We start from the raw sequence: 15,051 nt of genomic DNA on the forward strand, positions 1-15,051 counted from the left end.
AGGAGTGTGCCAGGCTCCAGCTGTGTCCAGCAGGAGAGGGGTTAAAGCAGCTTTCAGAGTGCGGGAACCAGGCTAAGAGGGAGTATTACATGTGCCGAGAGTGTTTCTATGGGATCAGAACTGTTTACAGTCTAATGTGCCTGCACCTGTGGGTTGGTGTGGTTTTGCCTGCTGTTCAGTGCTTCCTGAGAAGCTGCTAATATACCGTAGCTGATGAGACCGCTGTTTTGATCTCTCCCTCCTTGGAATCTCTTCTAGAGCCTTTAATAAAAGCCCTATTAAGGAAGTACAAGTGGGTGCTTTGTGCTTCTTCAATACCTAATTTATATTTTTAACATTAAATACTCAAACACATGCTTTGAATTTGTGGTTTTTTTTTAGTCTGATAGTTTCTTGCTGGAGACTTACATACATTTTCTATCACATAATTCCTTACTTTCTTTTGGGGTTTTGCATGTTCTTGTACACTGCCCAAATCTTATGTTGAAATTAAAAGGCATACCAAAGCCCTGTAATTCAAATTATTGATGGTAACTAGTCTGTCTGGGGGTGATGGTTGTATTAAAACATTTATCACATAAAAAAGAAGCATATGGCATTTACAGAATCTGGGCCAACAAAGAAGGAAAGGGTCATGTTCACTCCCAAAACAGGAGCAAGCATCTCCTGAGGGTTATACATGGATTCAGTTCAGAGAGAGCTGGAGAATCTCATATATTTTGAAATCATGAGGGGTATGAAATCAGCATAAGTTACAGCTGCCCTTAGGTGCTTTCTTTTGAGTGGTCAGTGCCACAATCACTCAGCAGAGCACATTGATCTCACTGACTTTGGCAGAATTATAGAGGGTCTGTTTGCATGAACCATTGCTGAACAATTTATCTGATATATTAATCATCTCTTAGATAAGAGTATCTGGACTATAGATTTTTCTTGTAACCCAGTTTTCCTCCTGTGCTCTTTTGTTGTTGTTGAGTTTTCACATGAAGTTTTAAAATTGCATTTTTGGGGGGTTTGTTAACGCTTAGGATTCTGGGGTCCATTCTGAAGCACTGTGAAGTGCAAGCTACTGTCTCAGAGTGCTCTGTAGCCTTCAGAGAGGATGGAGAAATGCCAGTCTCTATTTCCCCTTTTGACAGCAGCTCTGGTTTGGAAATTGATTTGTCTTCACGGTGGCAAATAAAAACCAAGACCCTATTTTTTCCCTTCACCTTCAAAATGCATGTGTAAGAGGCAAAAAGTGAACATTTTATTGGAGATTGGAAGAATTAATATAATTTATAGGGTTGATGTGGCTATTTTACCTACTTTTAATAACACCCCTGTGAGACTGTGTCTATGCTGCTAGTATGATAACTCAGGTAAGTTTATGTGTGGTGAGGAAAACATTCCAGCCACCTTGAGGATTTGGTTTCCCTGCCATGCAGAGGGCAAGCCCTGCTTGTCTCAGCTGGGTTGTGCCCTCTGGGGACCCTCTTCATACCCACGGCCTGCAGGAGAGGACTTTCTCAGTCACACCCACCTCCCTCCCCACAGCCAGTATGAACCACTGTGGGTCAGCTTTTCTTGTCCCCAGCACCCAGGGAGCAATGAAATACATTTTGCAGAATTTCTCCATCTGCTCTGCCCTTCTCTGCAGCTCCCTGACATTGCATGCTCAACTTCCCGGCACAGTAAATGGGAATTAATGCAGAGAAGTCCATGGCTGGCCCTGACTGGCCAGTCCCTGCCCTCCAGTGTTAATCTCCTGCTGCTCTTCTGATCTGCCCTCTGCAACACAGCATTAGAGATGGAGATGGACACTGCGACCCCTGGTTAAGCTTTGCTTCCCAATCACCAGTGCACACCGATAATGACTTTATTTTTAAGTGGTTTTTTTTAACGCCAGTAATTTCCAGAGACATTTAACTGGGGAGCCCACTCTTCCAAACTCCTCTAAACATGATGAATTCATGTTTTAGTGCAAGCCAGAGTGCACACAGAAAACGTTCAGCTGTTCAGAGGTACAAAACCCAGTAATCTTAGCCTGAAACAATTGTACTGAACTGAAGCACTACTCCTCTTTTCTAGATCTACTTTTAAGATCCCTGTCAAAACAGCCCTTCAAACACATTTGATTGGGTTGGGGCTCATCACGCTGTCACCAACTCACTTTTCATTAGGCTGTTGCTCTCTGTTAGCCTAGCCAAGCAGAAGAACTCAAACACATGCACAAATTAAATCGACATCCAAACTCCACCAATATACAAAGCAATTTAAATGATATTCATTAGAGCGATGACAAGTCCTGATGAGGCTTTCAGGAGCGGAGTCCTTCAGCTTCTGCCGACTCGGTTTCATGGTCACTGAGGCGGAACTGCAGTGACTGTACCTCCAGTTTAGAGGAAAAAAAAGCCAAGAATATGACTCCGCTTCCTGACACACCTACCTCATTCTCCCTCTCTGCACAGGTTTACAGCTGAGCACAGCTTCCAGGCTTTTTTTACAGTTCTTCCCAGGCTTTATATTGCACACACGCTTTAGCAAATCCCCTTCCTTTCCCCGCCACCTACAAGTGTGCCAATTAAAAAGAATTCCATTTTCAAGTAATTTCATTTCACTTGGCTAGAAAGGTCACTAACTCACAACTATGATGGCTATAAACATGTCCCCAGCTTCCTACCATGCAAGAATGAATTTGATATGTTGAAGCTTAATAAAGAAGTATTTTTCATTGTTAATTTATACTGAAGTTTAAAAGTTACCCTCTCTCCACTTATATTTTTGATATTAAAAAAAAAAAAAAAAAGATGGACACTATCTTCTCCACAGGGAGTGGAATGGGGCTGACAGGTCTAATATAGGCTTTTCCACAGTGCCAAATCATTTGAAATTCATTTCCCTTGTGACCCAAGTCCTTACCTCAGGCATCAAGAGGTAAGTCATCAGAAAATTAGCTCACTATTTGGTTACAAAGTCCACTATGCTGCTTGCAAAATTTAAGTGTACGGGGGAAGAAAGGCACGTCTTCACCCTAATGTGACACCAGGGAACCCCAGGGGGTGATGTGGGGGGCACACCATCATTTCAGCTTAGGTAAGGAAGACATCACTGTTAGCTGTGAGCTCCACCACCCACCCGAGCCCCTGGCCAGGGAACGGGGCTGGGTCTGGCCCTGCCATTTTTAACTTCTTATTTCTTGCTCTACAACACCCTCTTCTATTTCTTGAAACAGGTTGAGAATTTTAAAAGCATGATATACAGAAAATGTCTTGTTATATTATTACTCAAAAATTCCTTTTCTTGGCATAGTTGCCTTGGGTTGTAATTTTTAATTTTCCTTTTTAAGCACTCCTACAATGAAAAGACAGGCACGGTGCTACACAAGTATGATTTGCAGTTGTGCATTTTCATTTCAATAAAGGTTATATATATGAACTTGATGAGTGGTCTGGACAAATACATCTACCCCAAAAAGTCTATCTGATTTTAATTCTCTTAAAAATTACTTAACCAGAAGTGCACTTCAAGCTATAAATAAGGCAAACTGAACCAAGCAACAGCTGCTGAGGAAGTTAATGTGTCCCACGTATATGGTGTAATATACTGACGAAAAACAAACAAACAAACAGCTACCCCAACACGTAAGCTGGATATTAAGTATAAAGGAAGATTGTTTTTACATGGAAAAAAATGATTCTATGTACCACTACTGCTGTATTTGTGCAAGTACTAGATAATGAACACAGTGTTAGTAAATCTTAAGTCATCTTTTTCATGCTGAACATTTATTTAAAATTATTGCCCCAAACCAAGGCCTGGAAACAGATTGTAACCTCACCGATTAGTCCAGTGCTTTCAGACATGTATAATGATGTGTTAATACATAATTCTGCTCCCTTCTGCAAATGACCCTGATTCTTTCTTCCTTCACTGGTAAAAGATTGACTTCTTATGCAAATACCCTTCAATGACTGCTGTGATATTATAGTCTTAAACATATACAAGCTTTTCATTATTACAGGGTAATTACTGAAAACTCAACAAAATTCACTGCTACCACACCCCGACCAACAGAGCCACTTTCATATTCCGAGATGCTTGTAGGATAATTATTTCTCGTTCTCTCATTTACCTACAGCAGGTCAAGCAAGGGCTGGAAGGCACATCTTGGCATACAGTCCCAGGAGGAGAGAATTTACTCAGGTTTTTTTTTCCTGGAGATTGTATGTATTTACTAGTGATACTCAAGGGAATTACACATTTGTGTTTCTACTGCTAAAACAGTAACTGTCCAGACAAGTATTGAGAGTTATTTCATCCTTACCTAACAGGACAGTCCAGTGACTTTTTAAAAGTTGGGTAATCTTCAAATAATTTTTTTTCTACTTTCCTTGATAAATTCTAGTTTTATGACTGTTCCCTGTATTTCAGCTCCGTGGAGCAGTGTGGATAACAGACCACCTAGCAAAGCTCCAACATGTTCTTTTAACAAAAAGTTACCCAAACAAAACAGGCAGCAATGAATGTAATAATTTAATATTTTTCTAGGAAATATATAAGGCTCTCTGGAGGCGTATTTTAAAATACAAAATTTATTAATTAAATTTAGCTTTATTACGAGTCATCTCTGTTCCACTTGCACCACAGTTCATTTTTTTCTGTTGCAGCTGAAATAAGAACTTGCAAAATTAAAGAAGGTTCTTCCCTTCAATACATGCCAGTATTTTTTTAAATCTCAAAGTATAGCCAAATTTTTTTGCTGTCATAACATGCAGAGTCATATTGTGCTTAGCTTTATATAGCAAGATATGTAGCCATATTTAAATGCAACAGATAATTTCCATATTGATAACACTAATCTGCCTTGGTTTGGATAAAAAATTGCACATCATGTTTACTGCAAAAGCAACGGCGTAATTAAAACAATATACTTTCAATTTTAATACAAAAATAAAATATAACGAAGATTCTAGAAATATTTTGATTTCAGACGCAGTTCCTTACACTAGAAGTCATATTTCAGCTAATTATAGATTTCTTACTCGCTAAAACTTAAAGATACATTCCCTGATTTTTTTTTTTTTTTTTTTTTTTGCTAAATGTTGACTCCAGTGAACAGCTCTCTAAGATCTGGCATATTGATTTCTTGTTGTGAAGTGAGCTGTTCAAGCTCCATTTAAGATTTTCATCTTGCATGTAGCCCTGAGCACATCATAGCACCATAAATTAGTTAAATTGCACATTTATCACAAATGTTATTTTAAGATACTGCGTAAATGTGATGGCTGGAAGATATACAGTATGCTGCAACAAGCCACTACTTGGGTGGGGTTAGACCAGGGTCACCTTTATACACCTGTGATTTAAAGCTCTTCCCACCCCATCACAATTTCATTTTTAACTTCTTTCTCGTGGCATTTTGTTTTCTCTTCCACTCGATCTGCATAATTCTAAATAAAATATCAGATGCGAAGCAAAAGTCAGAACTCAGATGCATATTTTAAAATCCTGTATCCATACCTTCATGTTTGTCTAATAGGAAAAAAATTATCTTAACATATCTAGGTTGTTGATTTGGTTAGCACTAATAGTTACCATGCCAATATACATATCAGTGTATGGATAAAAAGAACATTATTCTAGTTCACTGATTCCCTAAATTCTTATAATGTGAAATCACATTGGTATGCCAGTCCTGGAGGTTCTGAAATGCAAGCTGAACTTTATTTTAATAAAACTGGGACATGCAGATCCCAACTAGCCATTCATTTCCAAAGTTTCCGGTGTATTTTAAGAAATGGATTAAAAAGGTGCACGCTAACAGATATGGCTGCTCCCTGAACTTGTACCCAGTACATCTCCTCACTGCACCTTCAGAACTAGGTAAATCAGGCCCAGGAACAGACTTTTACCAGATTAGGGCAGTTGCATCAGACCCCTTGCCTGTATTTTAAGAGCAAGTAGAAGGAACACTGCAGAAGACTCTGCAGTCTCTTGCTTTTACTCCCTCCCGTGTCCCAGATAACAGTATTGCGTACAGAGTTTTTAGCATTACTATTATAAGTCAATGGTGCATCTTAAAAATACATTGATTGACAATATATGCAATAATCTGCCAGTCTCCTTATGTGTGAATTTCTGGTTTGCAACCAAATACTATATTTAAGCTGTTATAATTTTCAAAGGAGGAATTCTCTGCTGCAGAGGTAAAAAGTTTGGCTGCGTTTACACTGAGATCATCTATTTGTGAAAAACGTGGACAGCCACCCTGGAGGCTTCACAAAAGGCTTCAGCCAGCCAAGCTGCCTCTCCTGGCTAAGTGAGGGGGACTCCTGGGATGGTACAGTCAACCAGTAAAACAGCATGCTGTGATTTTATTGCTGGAATTTGAGCTGAGGCCATAAGCACTGACACACAAATGACCTTAATATCAGTTACAACTGTGAGCCAAAAGAGGAGGAAAAAACCCAAAGCCCTAATCCCGTTCACTTGGTCCACTTGGTAGTATTTGCTGTAGAGTGAACAGAACACTCCAATACACTTTTGAGGCATGGGACTGGCCTTTACAATTACAGAGGAAGATGGCAACACAGAAAGAAAGATGGAAACACAAAAAAACTCCAAAGATTTCATTACCTGCTTACTGCAAGACAGTGGAATTTTTTAAAAAAAGAAAGGAAACTGTACATTTGACATTCAGAGACTATTTTTACACATGATGCTTAAGTGCTGTAATGGTGGTTTTGGTTCCCCTGTAACATCTCCAGACTCTCAGTTCACCTGAATGGCAAAAGACATTATTTACATGCATAGTAATACAGGTGTTTGGAGAGCAAATTATTTTCAATGGTTGTGATGGGATGACCTGTCAACACCACTAAAAGTCTGTCATTATCATATAAATGCTCCTGCTTGTTTGTGTTTCTTTGGCATGTGTTTATTCATCTTCCTTGCCCCTCTCTGCCTGCTGGGAATGTTGTCCAGCAGCAGGTCGGGCCCTAAGAGGACTCATTTCAAAACCACAAAGTTCAAGTCACTGGGCTCAGGTTCCTACTCCTGTCATTTGAAAATGCTGAGTAGCTGGAAAGGGATTCTCTAAGATGTGAAACTCCCACCGGTGCAGACTCTGCTCAATGCATTTGGAAGAAGGCAGGTGAGCAGCAGCATCTCCCTGGCTCTGAATTCAGCACAGCAAAGTACCTCTTTGCTTTGCCACGTGCTGCTGATAAACCCCCTCTTCACAGCCAGCCTTACCTGATGTTTGAAGAGGAGTTATAATGCTCGTTTATCTTTTCTGGGGGGAAAAAAAATCCTGTTAATGCAGCCTTTGAATAAGTGCTACCCTGCTCTTGAAATGCTAAAGTTCACTAAAACTCCAGTGATTTATGTGCAGCTTTTGACTGCCAGCACCTGGCAGATGAAGAAACCTACTCAAGCTTCAGTCATAAACAGATAGCATACAATTTAATTTTAATGTGCTCGTTAGTCGTAGCACATTTCAGACATAATTGTGAACGCAACACAAAATTATAGCAAAAAGACAATTTTAATGCTGCTGTAGAAAAAAAGGTTATATGAAGAGTCATATAATGGTGCTTCATTGTCAACAACAAAACAGGGCACAGAGTGCATTACAGTGTCTGTGCTGTTTACATGCCAATATTTTATACATAGATTCTCATATGGTGTCAGCTGTCAGTTACTTCTGCAAATTAACTGCCAAAAATGGAGACGAACAGAATCACTTAGTGTGCTGGTAACCACGGGTTACCTTTCATATGCCTAAAGATAAAGCTGCAGTATGGAATCTTGGGAGAATAATTAGGCAGAACAAAACAGAAAGTTACCAACTGAAATAAAAAGGCATTCTACAATAGGAAATAACAACCAAGAGCGCTTATAAATAAGTAAAAGAGGTTATATCACAGAATGCCTCATAACTTTTTAAGCAAAGTATTACAGTACAAACATTTTAAAGGCTTTATCAATGTTTAGGAAATACAGTACAAGTTTTTCAAATAGATTTAACCCTTTGAGCACTGAGTTTATTTTGAACTTTCTCTTTTTTATTTTATTTTTATTTTTTTACTAATAAATACCTTTAAAAGTCATGTTGTGCAAAACAGTTAGAATGCATGCCAGGAATGCAGTCCGTGGCTTCTGTTTCTTCAGACAGTTTAAAAAAAAAAAAAAAAACCAAAAAAAAAAAGAAAAAAAACAAACAAATGATAGCAACACTAATAAATATGTATAATTTAAACATGAACCTCTCTTAATATAGATGTACTGTATAGCAAAACAAAGCAAAACATACTTTGCTTTAAGAATAATGTTTCTGAATACTTTATAAATGCTATCTGTGGTATCTTTTATCACATAATTTACAATGTTTGGATGTAAAAGAAAAAACCATTAGATCTAAAAAAAATGAAATATACACTATACATAGGTTATGGTTTATACCTGGGACTTATCAGATACAAACCCCACTGTTGCTAAAAATGCTGAAGAAAAAGAAAATGGCATTAACCACAATCACATTTTCCATAAGAGATTTTGAAATCTATACAATATATACATCTATGTTTCAATGTGAAAATTATATTTTTAAATTTCAAGGTGTGAGACACCTCTGCATAAATGGAGGTTCATATTAGTAATCGGAACTAAGCTGGTAAGGGTTTAAAAAAAACCATATCCATACATTTTTACCAAATTAATGCAAAAGTGCTTCAAAGTACTCAGAGGGCTAAAGATTATAGGGTGAGAAATACCAGCACACTTAGGTCACATGAAAAAGTGCACCAGAATTAGTTATAAATGCTTAATTAAACTGTCTGTTAATGCATGCAGCTTGATGCATCAGAGGGATGCACAGCAACTAAATCCAATTTACACAAAGTTCCAAACACTTACCACTGCATTTTAACCTTCATATTTTACCAGTAACAACAGCTGATTATGCACCTCTATTTAAACACTGTACAGTTATACAAAACAGTTCAGCCCAGAGCGACTCTGGAGTTAAAATAAGAACATGTGCCAAGAACTAAACAGTAGCTTTAAGGCGTCTTTGACAGTTTTCCTCAAAGCAAATTACAGTTATTTTAATCAAAAGCAAATGCTACTGCTTCTCTAACTCCGAAACATACAGAAGATGATCCTCTGGTGACTTCCCATGTGTTTTACTAAGATGAAGTTTAACAGCATGCTTGCTTGCAAAAGTCCTGTTACAAAGTTTGCACTGATAAGAAGTTCCGATATCTTCCTCTGGAGAGGACGTCACCAGTTTTTCAGATGGTGACTTTGCTTGTGCTATCTGATTGTTAATCTGTTCACTGGACAGTTTGGACAAGTCTCTTAACCTGAAACCCAGATGCGATTCAAGATGACTGATATAAGTTGAAGGAGTTCTGATCTGTGAAGCACAGTCATTACAAAAGAACACTGGGTGCCCAGTGTCCAAATTTTTAAGGAACTTAGTTCCCCCCGTCCTTCGGAGCTGGTATTTCACATTGGCCAGCCAGTGGCTAATTGTGGTCATTGAAAGTCCCGTAAACCTGGAAATGTGCATTCTTTCTTGAGGGCTCAAGTCTGACATGATGTATTTCCCCTCTGAAGTCTGCCGTAAACTGGCTGCAAACTGGGCCTGCAATATGAGCAAGTGCTGAGGGTTCCAGTTAGACTGACGTCCCTTCCTTTTCTGAGCTGGTGTACTCTCTTCTGGTTCCTCTATTGTGGTACCATCAATGTCAGATTTCTCAGATATGCTGGAAGGTGTGGAAGATTTTGATGTGTGACTTTCTGTCAGGTTCTTCAGCATATCAGATATATCTGACAAGGCATTCTCGCGTAGCGGCGAGTTTGACATGAATGACACGACTGCAGATGTCTTTGCTGTTGTCACTGTAGATGAAGAAGATGCAGAAGATGTCGATGTGGATGACAAAAGCGCTGAACCCAAAGAGCAGCTTTTGTCACTCTTGCCTTTCGTCAAATCTATGGGTTGGTCATTGTTGACATGATAAAAATAACGGTCTAAGTGGTCTGATTTTTTGGACTGTAGAGGTGGGGTGGCCACCGCAGCCTTTTCTGCCAAACTGTTGCTCATTTTAAAAAGCATGCTCATTGGATCCAAAGCGGGCAAAGATGGCTTTGCTGCCTTCCCAAGGTGAATATTCATGACAGATTGCAGTGCACTTAATGGGTTTACAAATGGCTGTTCAGGAGGGTGATCAGTGATGATAGCTGTGCTGCTACTTAAAGAACCTACAATGGACTTAACAGGCTCTTTCCCATTCTCCACAGGTTCTACAGTTGGACTATCCTTGCAACCATCTCTCTGAGGAACTGGGCTGTTCTGCTGGCTTTTAAAGCCACCATCATTGGAGGATTCCATCTTAAGGGGTTCACTGACTTCACTGCTGCATGGCGAAGGTGTTGCACGCTTCAGTGGGGAAAGCTTTCCTTCAGGCTCCTTCATTTTTTCCTCCACTTTAGCCACCTTCTCAGTGACCTTCTTTACCAATTCTTCCATGGCATGGAAGTTTGTTTTTGGCACAGGTGAGGTCTGACTGCTTGGCGGAGACACCAAGGGCTGGTTTTTAGTTGGTGATACCAGTTCATTGTTCCCAAACATAGGTTTTAATGGTGTACTCTTCCCAGATGAACCCAATGACAGCTTCATCATATTAGGCAGCTGGTAGGCAGCGTGAATGCTGGGGTAGCCGCCCCAGCTTGGCGTGCCATTCTGGGCTTTGTTTATAGCTGATGTAACTGTGTTTTCTAAAGACTTCAATATATCTAGTCCCCCCTTAGGGCTTTCTTCTAGGTCATTTTCAGTCAAGTAATGGTATTTTGAGGAGATATCATACTTCTCCTCATCTTCACTTGACTTCTCTTTGTCTTTCATTTTGTCATCGGCAATGACTCTTTCTTTTTCTACTTCTTTTTTAATCTCAACATTTAATTTAGGGGAAACACTAGAAGGTGTGTTGGAAGGAGACGTAAAGGTGGTGGCAGCTAGTGGCACAGACTGGACTTTCTCATCTACTAAGGACGTTATTGTTGGTGTTGCTGGGGCTTCTATAATTGGCTTCCCTTTTTTCATGGCAGAGTTAGTGACTTTAATAAAATGTCCCGTCACCATCATGTGAGCTGTGAGTTCTTGCAGAGTGTCATGGGAACTTCCACACTCCATGCACTTCAGAATTTGGGATTTCCTTGCCTCAAAGTGCCAGGCATAGCTGGCACCGTTCTGGTGACCGTAGCGATTATTTGGTGTAATGTAAGGGTTAGAATTCTTCTGAAGTGCATCGTTGGTATCTGAGATTGTTGCTTTTGGCGTCCCACCCGTGGAGTCTGGAGAACTTGGAAGATCAAGCTCCAGTGATGCTTTCTTTCTAGTAGCTGGGATAATTTTTGCTGCTACAGGTGTAACAGGTTCCTTCAGAGGCACTTTTTGGTAGTGTTTTGTTTTGATCATATGAACACTCAAATCCTGAAGAGATTCAAATGAATGACCACAGTACATACACTTTAACACTTTCTGGGCGTCTTCTTTCCCTTCCATTTCAAGCAAAGAACGTTTACGAGGTTTCGACCATCTTTTGGGGTTATTGTTATCCGTTTCATGGTTGTCATCTCGATAATGTCCTGTTTCATTCATGTGCACTGTTAATTCTACTAAAGTGTCATAGGCAGCACTGCAGTCTTTACAGCGGAATTTACTGGCTCCAGTAAATATAGAGCCATAAAGCTTACTGCTCTGTCTGTACAACTGAACTGTGCTAAAAAGACTGGGTTCAGGAAGAATTCTGCTCTGAGAAACTTGCTGTAGTGTTTTGGCCATAGCAGTCTGGTGCCAGTCAAAGCTACCACTTCCACAACTGCTGCTGCTGCTGCTGCTACTGCTGCTGCTACCGTTGTTTTTTTCCGAAATTGGCTGGTGAAGGTTCAAGTTGAGATTGGACCAGTAGGAATTGGAGAGGAAGTTATTATATACTGCTTTCATTTGTTCTAAACTGTCAGATACCGTAGAGTCTTCCAGTGGTATCGACACCTCCTTGCTCTCTTCCTCGTTTTTAATAGAGCTGCTCTCGAAGTCTGCCATGCGGTCACTTGTCTCACTGATGTGGGACTCACTGTCCATTTCATGGCTAGAAAATTCAGCTGCTGGAGAGTTTTGGTAGCTTTGGCAGTTCTTACTGAAGTCTTTTTCTGGACATGCATATTTTGCTGAAGGCTCCCCATCACCTGCATTTTCGTCAGGTTCCACATCTTCCTCCACCAGTGCTGCTGCTTTTAGTTCGTCTGAAACGTAGGCTATTATGAGGAGAAAAAAATATAAGTTAGTTTCTGCTCATCATACTTTTGCTTTAGCCAAAGAAGTGTACTTATTTGTAAAATTAAACAGTTAAAACTTAGCGTTTCTTCAGAGCAAGAAAAAAATCTGCTCTTCAAACATAATTTGCCACCTTATTCTTCTCAAGGGGCAACAGCTTGAAATTAAAACTAAATTTGAAATTAATGAAGCACATTCTGGAGGTGGCATTCATTTCTAAAGTAATAAATTACTTGTATCAACCTCAGAGACAGCAGTTCCTGTCTGTCAATTAATATGTCTTATGCTTCTCCTACCCCTAATGCATTTCTTAACAGACAGATTCACAATTTAAATTAAGCAAGCATTTTTTGCTCATTACAGTCTTGAGACTCAATCCTTAATAAATATAGAGCATAACAAACATCAAAAATTTCTACAAAGTAAAAAAATCCCCAGTTAAAACAATTTTTAAAATTAGATATTTTTTAAGCTATCATTATTAGTAGTGTTGTATTTTAGAAGAAAGGGTTAAAAGCAGGTGACACAACCTTTTGAAACAACTCAGAGCAATTTGAGGATATTCATTAGGGGTGCAACAGATGTCCCATTCCCATTTAAATGCGCCTTTCTCAACAAGAAAACCCATGCAGAATTATGTCAGGAGCTAGTTCAAGAAAATTGGTATGCTGTACTCATTCTTGCTGTATAAATATATACAAGACCTTCCAGTGGACCTTACAAATGTCAAAGTGTTTGCTCTTTAGACTACTTTGTCAATATTTACTCAGCATAAGCTACACGGACACCCAACAGGGATCTTGTCTCTTTTTCCCCCTCAAGTAATGCAACTGGTGATGTAAATCTAAGATACTCCTATTGAATAGGATAGTTGGGAACTGACAGTAAACAATTTTTTTTTCCATGGTGCTTCTGTGCTTCTATTCTACATATACTAAGTCTACCTCAGTTTTTCCTTTAGGCAAGAAAACTAGGGAAACACTAAAAGAAGTGTCATTAACTAATCAAAATTATCTATTTATACATAATGCATTAATTTGCAGGAAAGCAAAAATAGTATCTGACTATATTAAGTGAAATTTAAAATCTCTCACAATTATAAACTTCGGAAAAAATCTCATTTTCAGTAGACTCTATGGTTGAAGACACTTGACTTTTGACCTTCTCTGCAACACATCTGGAAAGTGTAGGGTATTTGTATCTTAACCACGTTGAACAATCTATAGCATGTTTATGGAGGCAATAGTGCAGAGAAAATACCAGTTTACACCCCAAAAGGACCTACTTCAGGCAACAGACTGAAAAATGTAGAACACTACAGTAGGTATCACATACACAGTATTAAACCTTGCAAACTTCTTTCAGGGAAAATATGTTTAAATGTTATCAGAAAACCACAAGAGACCAAACAACTGTTAAAGTGACAATGAAATCAGGCTTTTAGTTTCACATGGAGTGTTTCTTCGTTCGGTTAGGTAATACAAAGTATTCACTACTGTTCTTTCACATGGATGAATGGTAGCAAATCTTCCTCTAAGCATGTAAAGTTATAAGCTGATCTTCAGAATAGAAGTTAAACCTTTGAAAGCACAAACATATCACACAAGAGCAACACGTAATAATGATTAAATATTTCAGTTCAGATAATTTCAGTGCAGAAAATTCATGCAGCCAGGCTCCTATTTTTAACATTTGGGAGAATATAGTTTGAAAGAGTTATGTTAAAAAACTTTATCATAAGATGCTTCAAAGATGCTGATACGAAGATCAGACTTTAACAACAAGTATACATAGTCTAATGAAATAGAGCTGAGCTTTTTCAAAATATTTTCAAAAACTATTATTATTTTATGTTGCAGACATGCTGGCAATTGGTAGTAATGTTCAGCATCTATCCTGCAAGTATTTGCAATAAAACCACTACATAGAATCTAAAAAGATGGATTTTCAGACCTTTAGTAAAGGAGACCAAAGCAGTTCAAATTACTCTCTAAAGCTGAAAACATTTATATAACTACTAATAATGTTCAAACAACTGACTGTCAACTGCCTCTCTCTCAACCACACAATATCCCAGTGATATGGATAAGGAAGCATGAAAGGAAGGAATGAGACAGCATGAAACCCACGATCTGGAAGGAAACGGACCCGCTTTCTATTCCACCTTGTGGAAACAGATTTTCTTTTACACTTTGCACCTGTTTTGAAATTGAATAATTTCGTTTTCACAAAGTAAAGAAGACACAAGGTTATCACCACACTGCCTGCATTACAGTGACCTCATTCACACCTGCAGGCTGAGGTGGCACACCAAGGCACCCTAACTGTACCTGCCTTTTGCTCATTTTGTCTACTGAGCACCAGGCTGAGTGTGTGCCACCCACTCCCACCACCACATCACATACCAAAAGCATGGGCTTTATCCCTGCACACCATGGAAAACTCTCCTGGGAACCAGGGCTCACCAACACAAACTGAGGGCACAGAACCAAGCCCCTAATTAGTGTGTTATTCTTTACATTTTTATTTCTCTTACTGCTGAAGTCTTATGAATTTTGTTTGAACTTAAACACTTGTCACATTCACAGCTTTTTTAGAGAGTGACTTTTACATTAGGGAAAACCTCCAGCATGCGGCTCATTTAAATGTAAATCTATTTACCTTTCATGCTTTCTTTGCCCTTTTCACCAACTATCAAGCATATTTGCGTGTTAACCAGGAGCTGC

At 39.0% G+C, this 15,051-nt stretch overlaps 1 protein-coding gene across 3 annotated transcripts in view; it reads right to left on the reverse strand.

Annotated features, from left to right (window-relative positions):
- Positions 1-4,613: 4,613 nt before the first annotated feature.
- Positions 4,614-15,051, reverse strand: part of TSHZ3 (teashirt zinc finger homeobox 3) — a 67,050-nt gene continuing 56,612 nt past the window's right edge. For all 3 annotated transcript variants that reach the window (XM_027663918.1, XM_027663919.1, XM_027663921.1), the window contains exon 2: positions 4,614-12,306. In XM_027663918.1, coding sequence (XP_027519719.1) covers positions 9,107-12,306 — 3,200 coding nt within the window. In that variant the 3' untranslated portion in view covers positions 4,614-9,106. The remainder of the gene's footprint in view (positions 12,307-15,051) is intronic.

Source organism: Corapipo altera, unplaced genomic scaffold (assembly GCF_003945725.1).
Source record: "Corapipo altera isolate COAL_440 unplaced genomic scaffold, ASM394572v1 224, whole genome shotgun sequence".
Classification (NCBI taxonomy): domain Eukaryota; kingdom Metazoa; phylum Chordata; class Aves; order Passeriformes; family Pipridae; genus Corapipo; species Corapipo altera.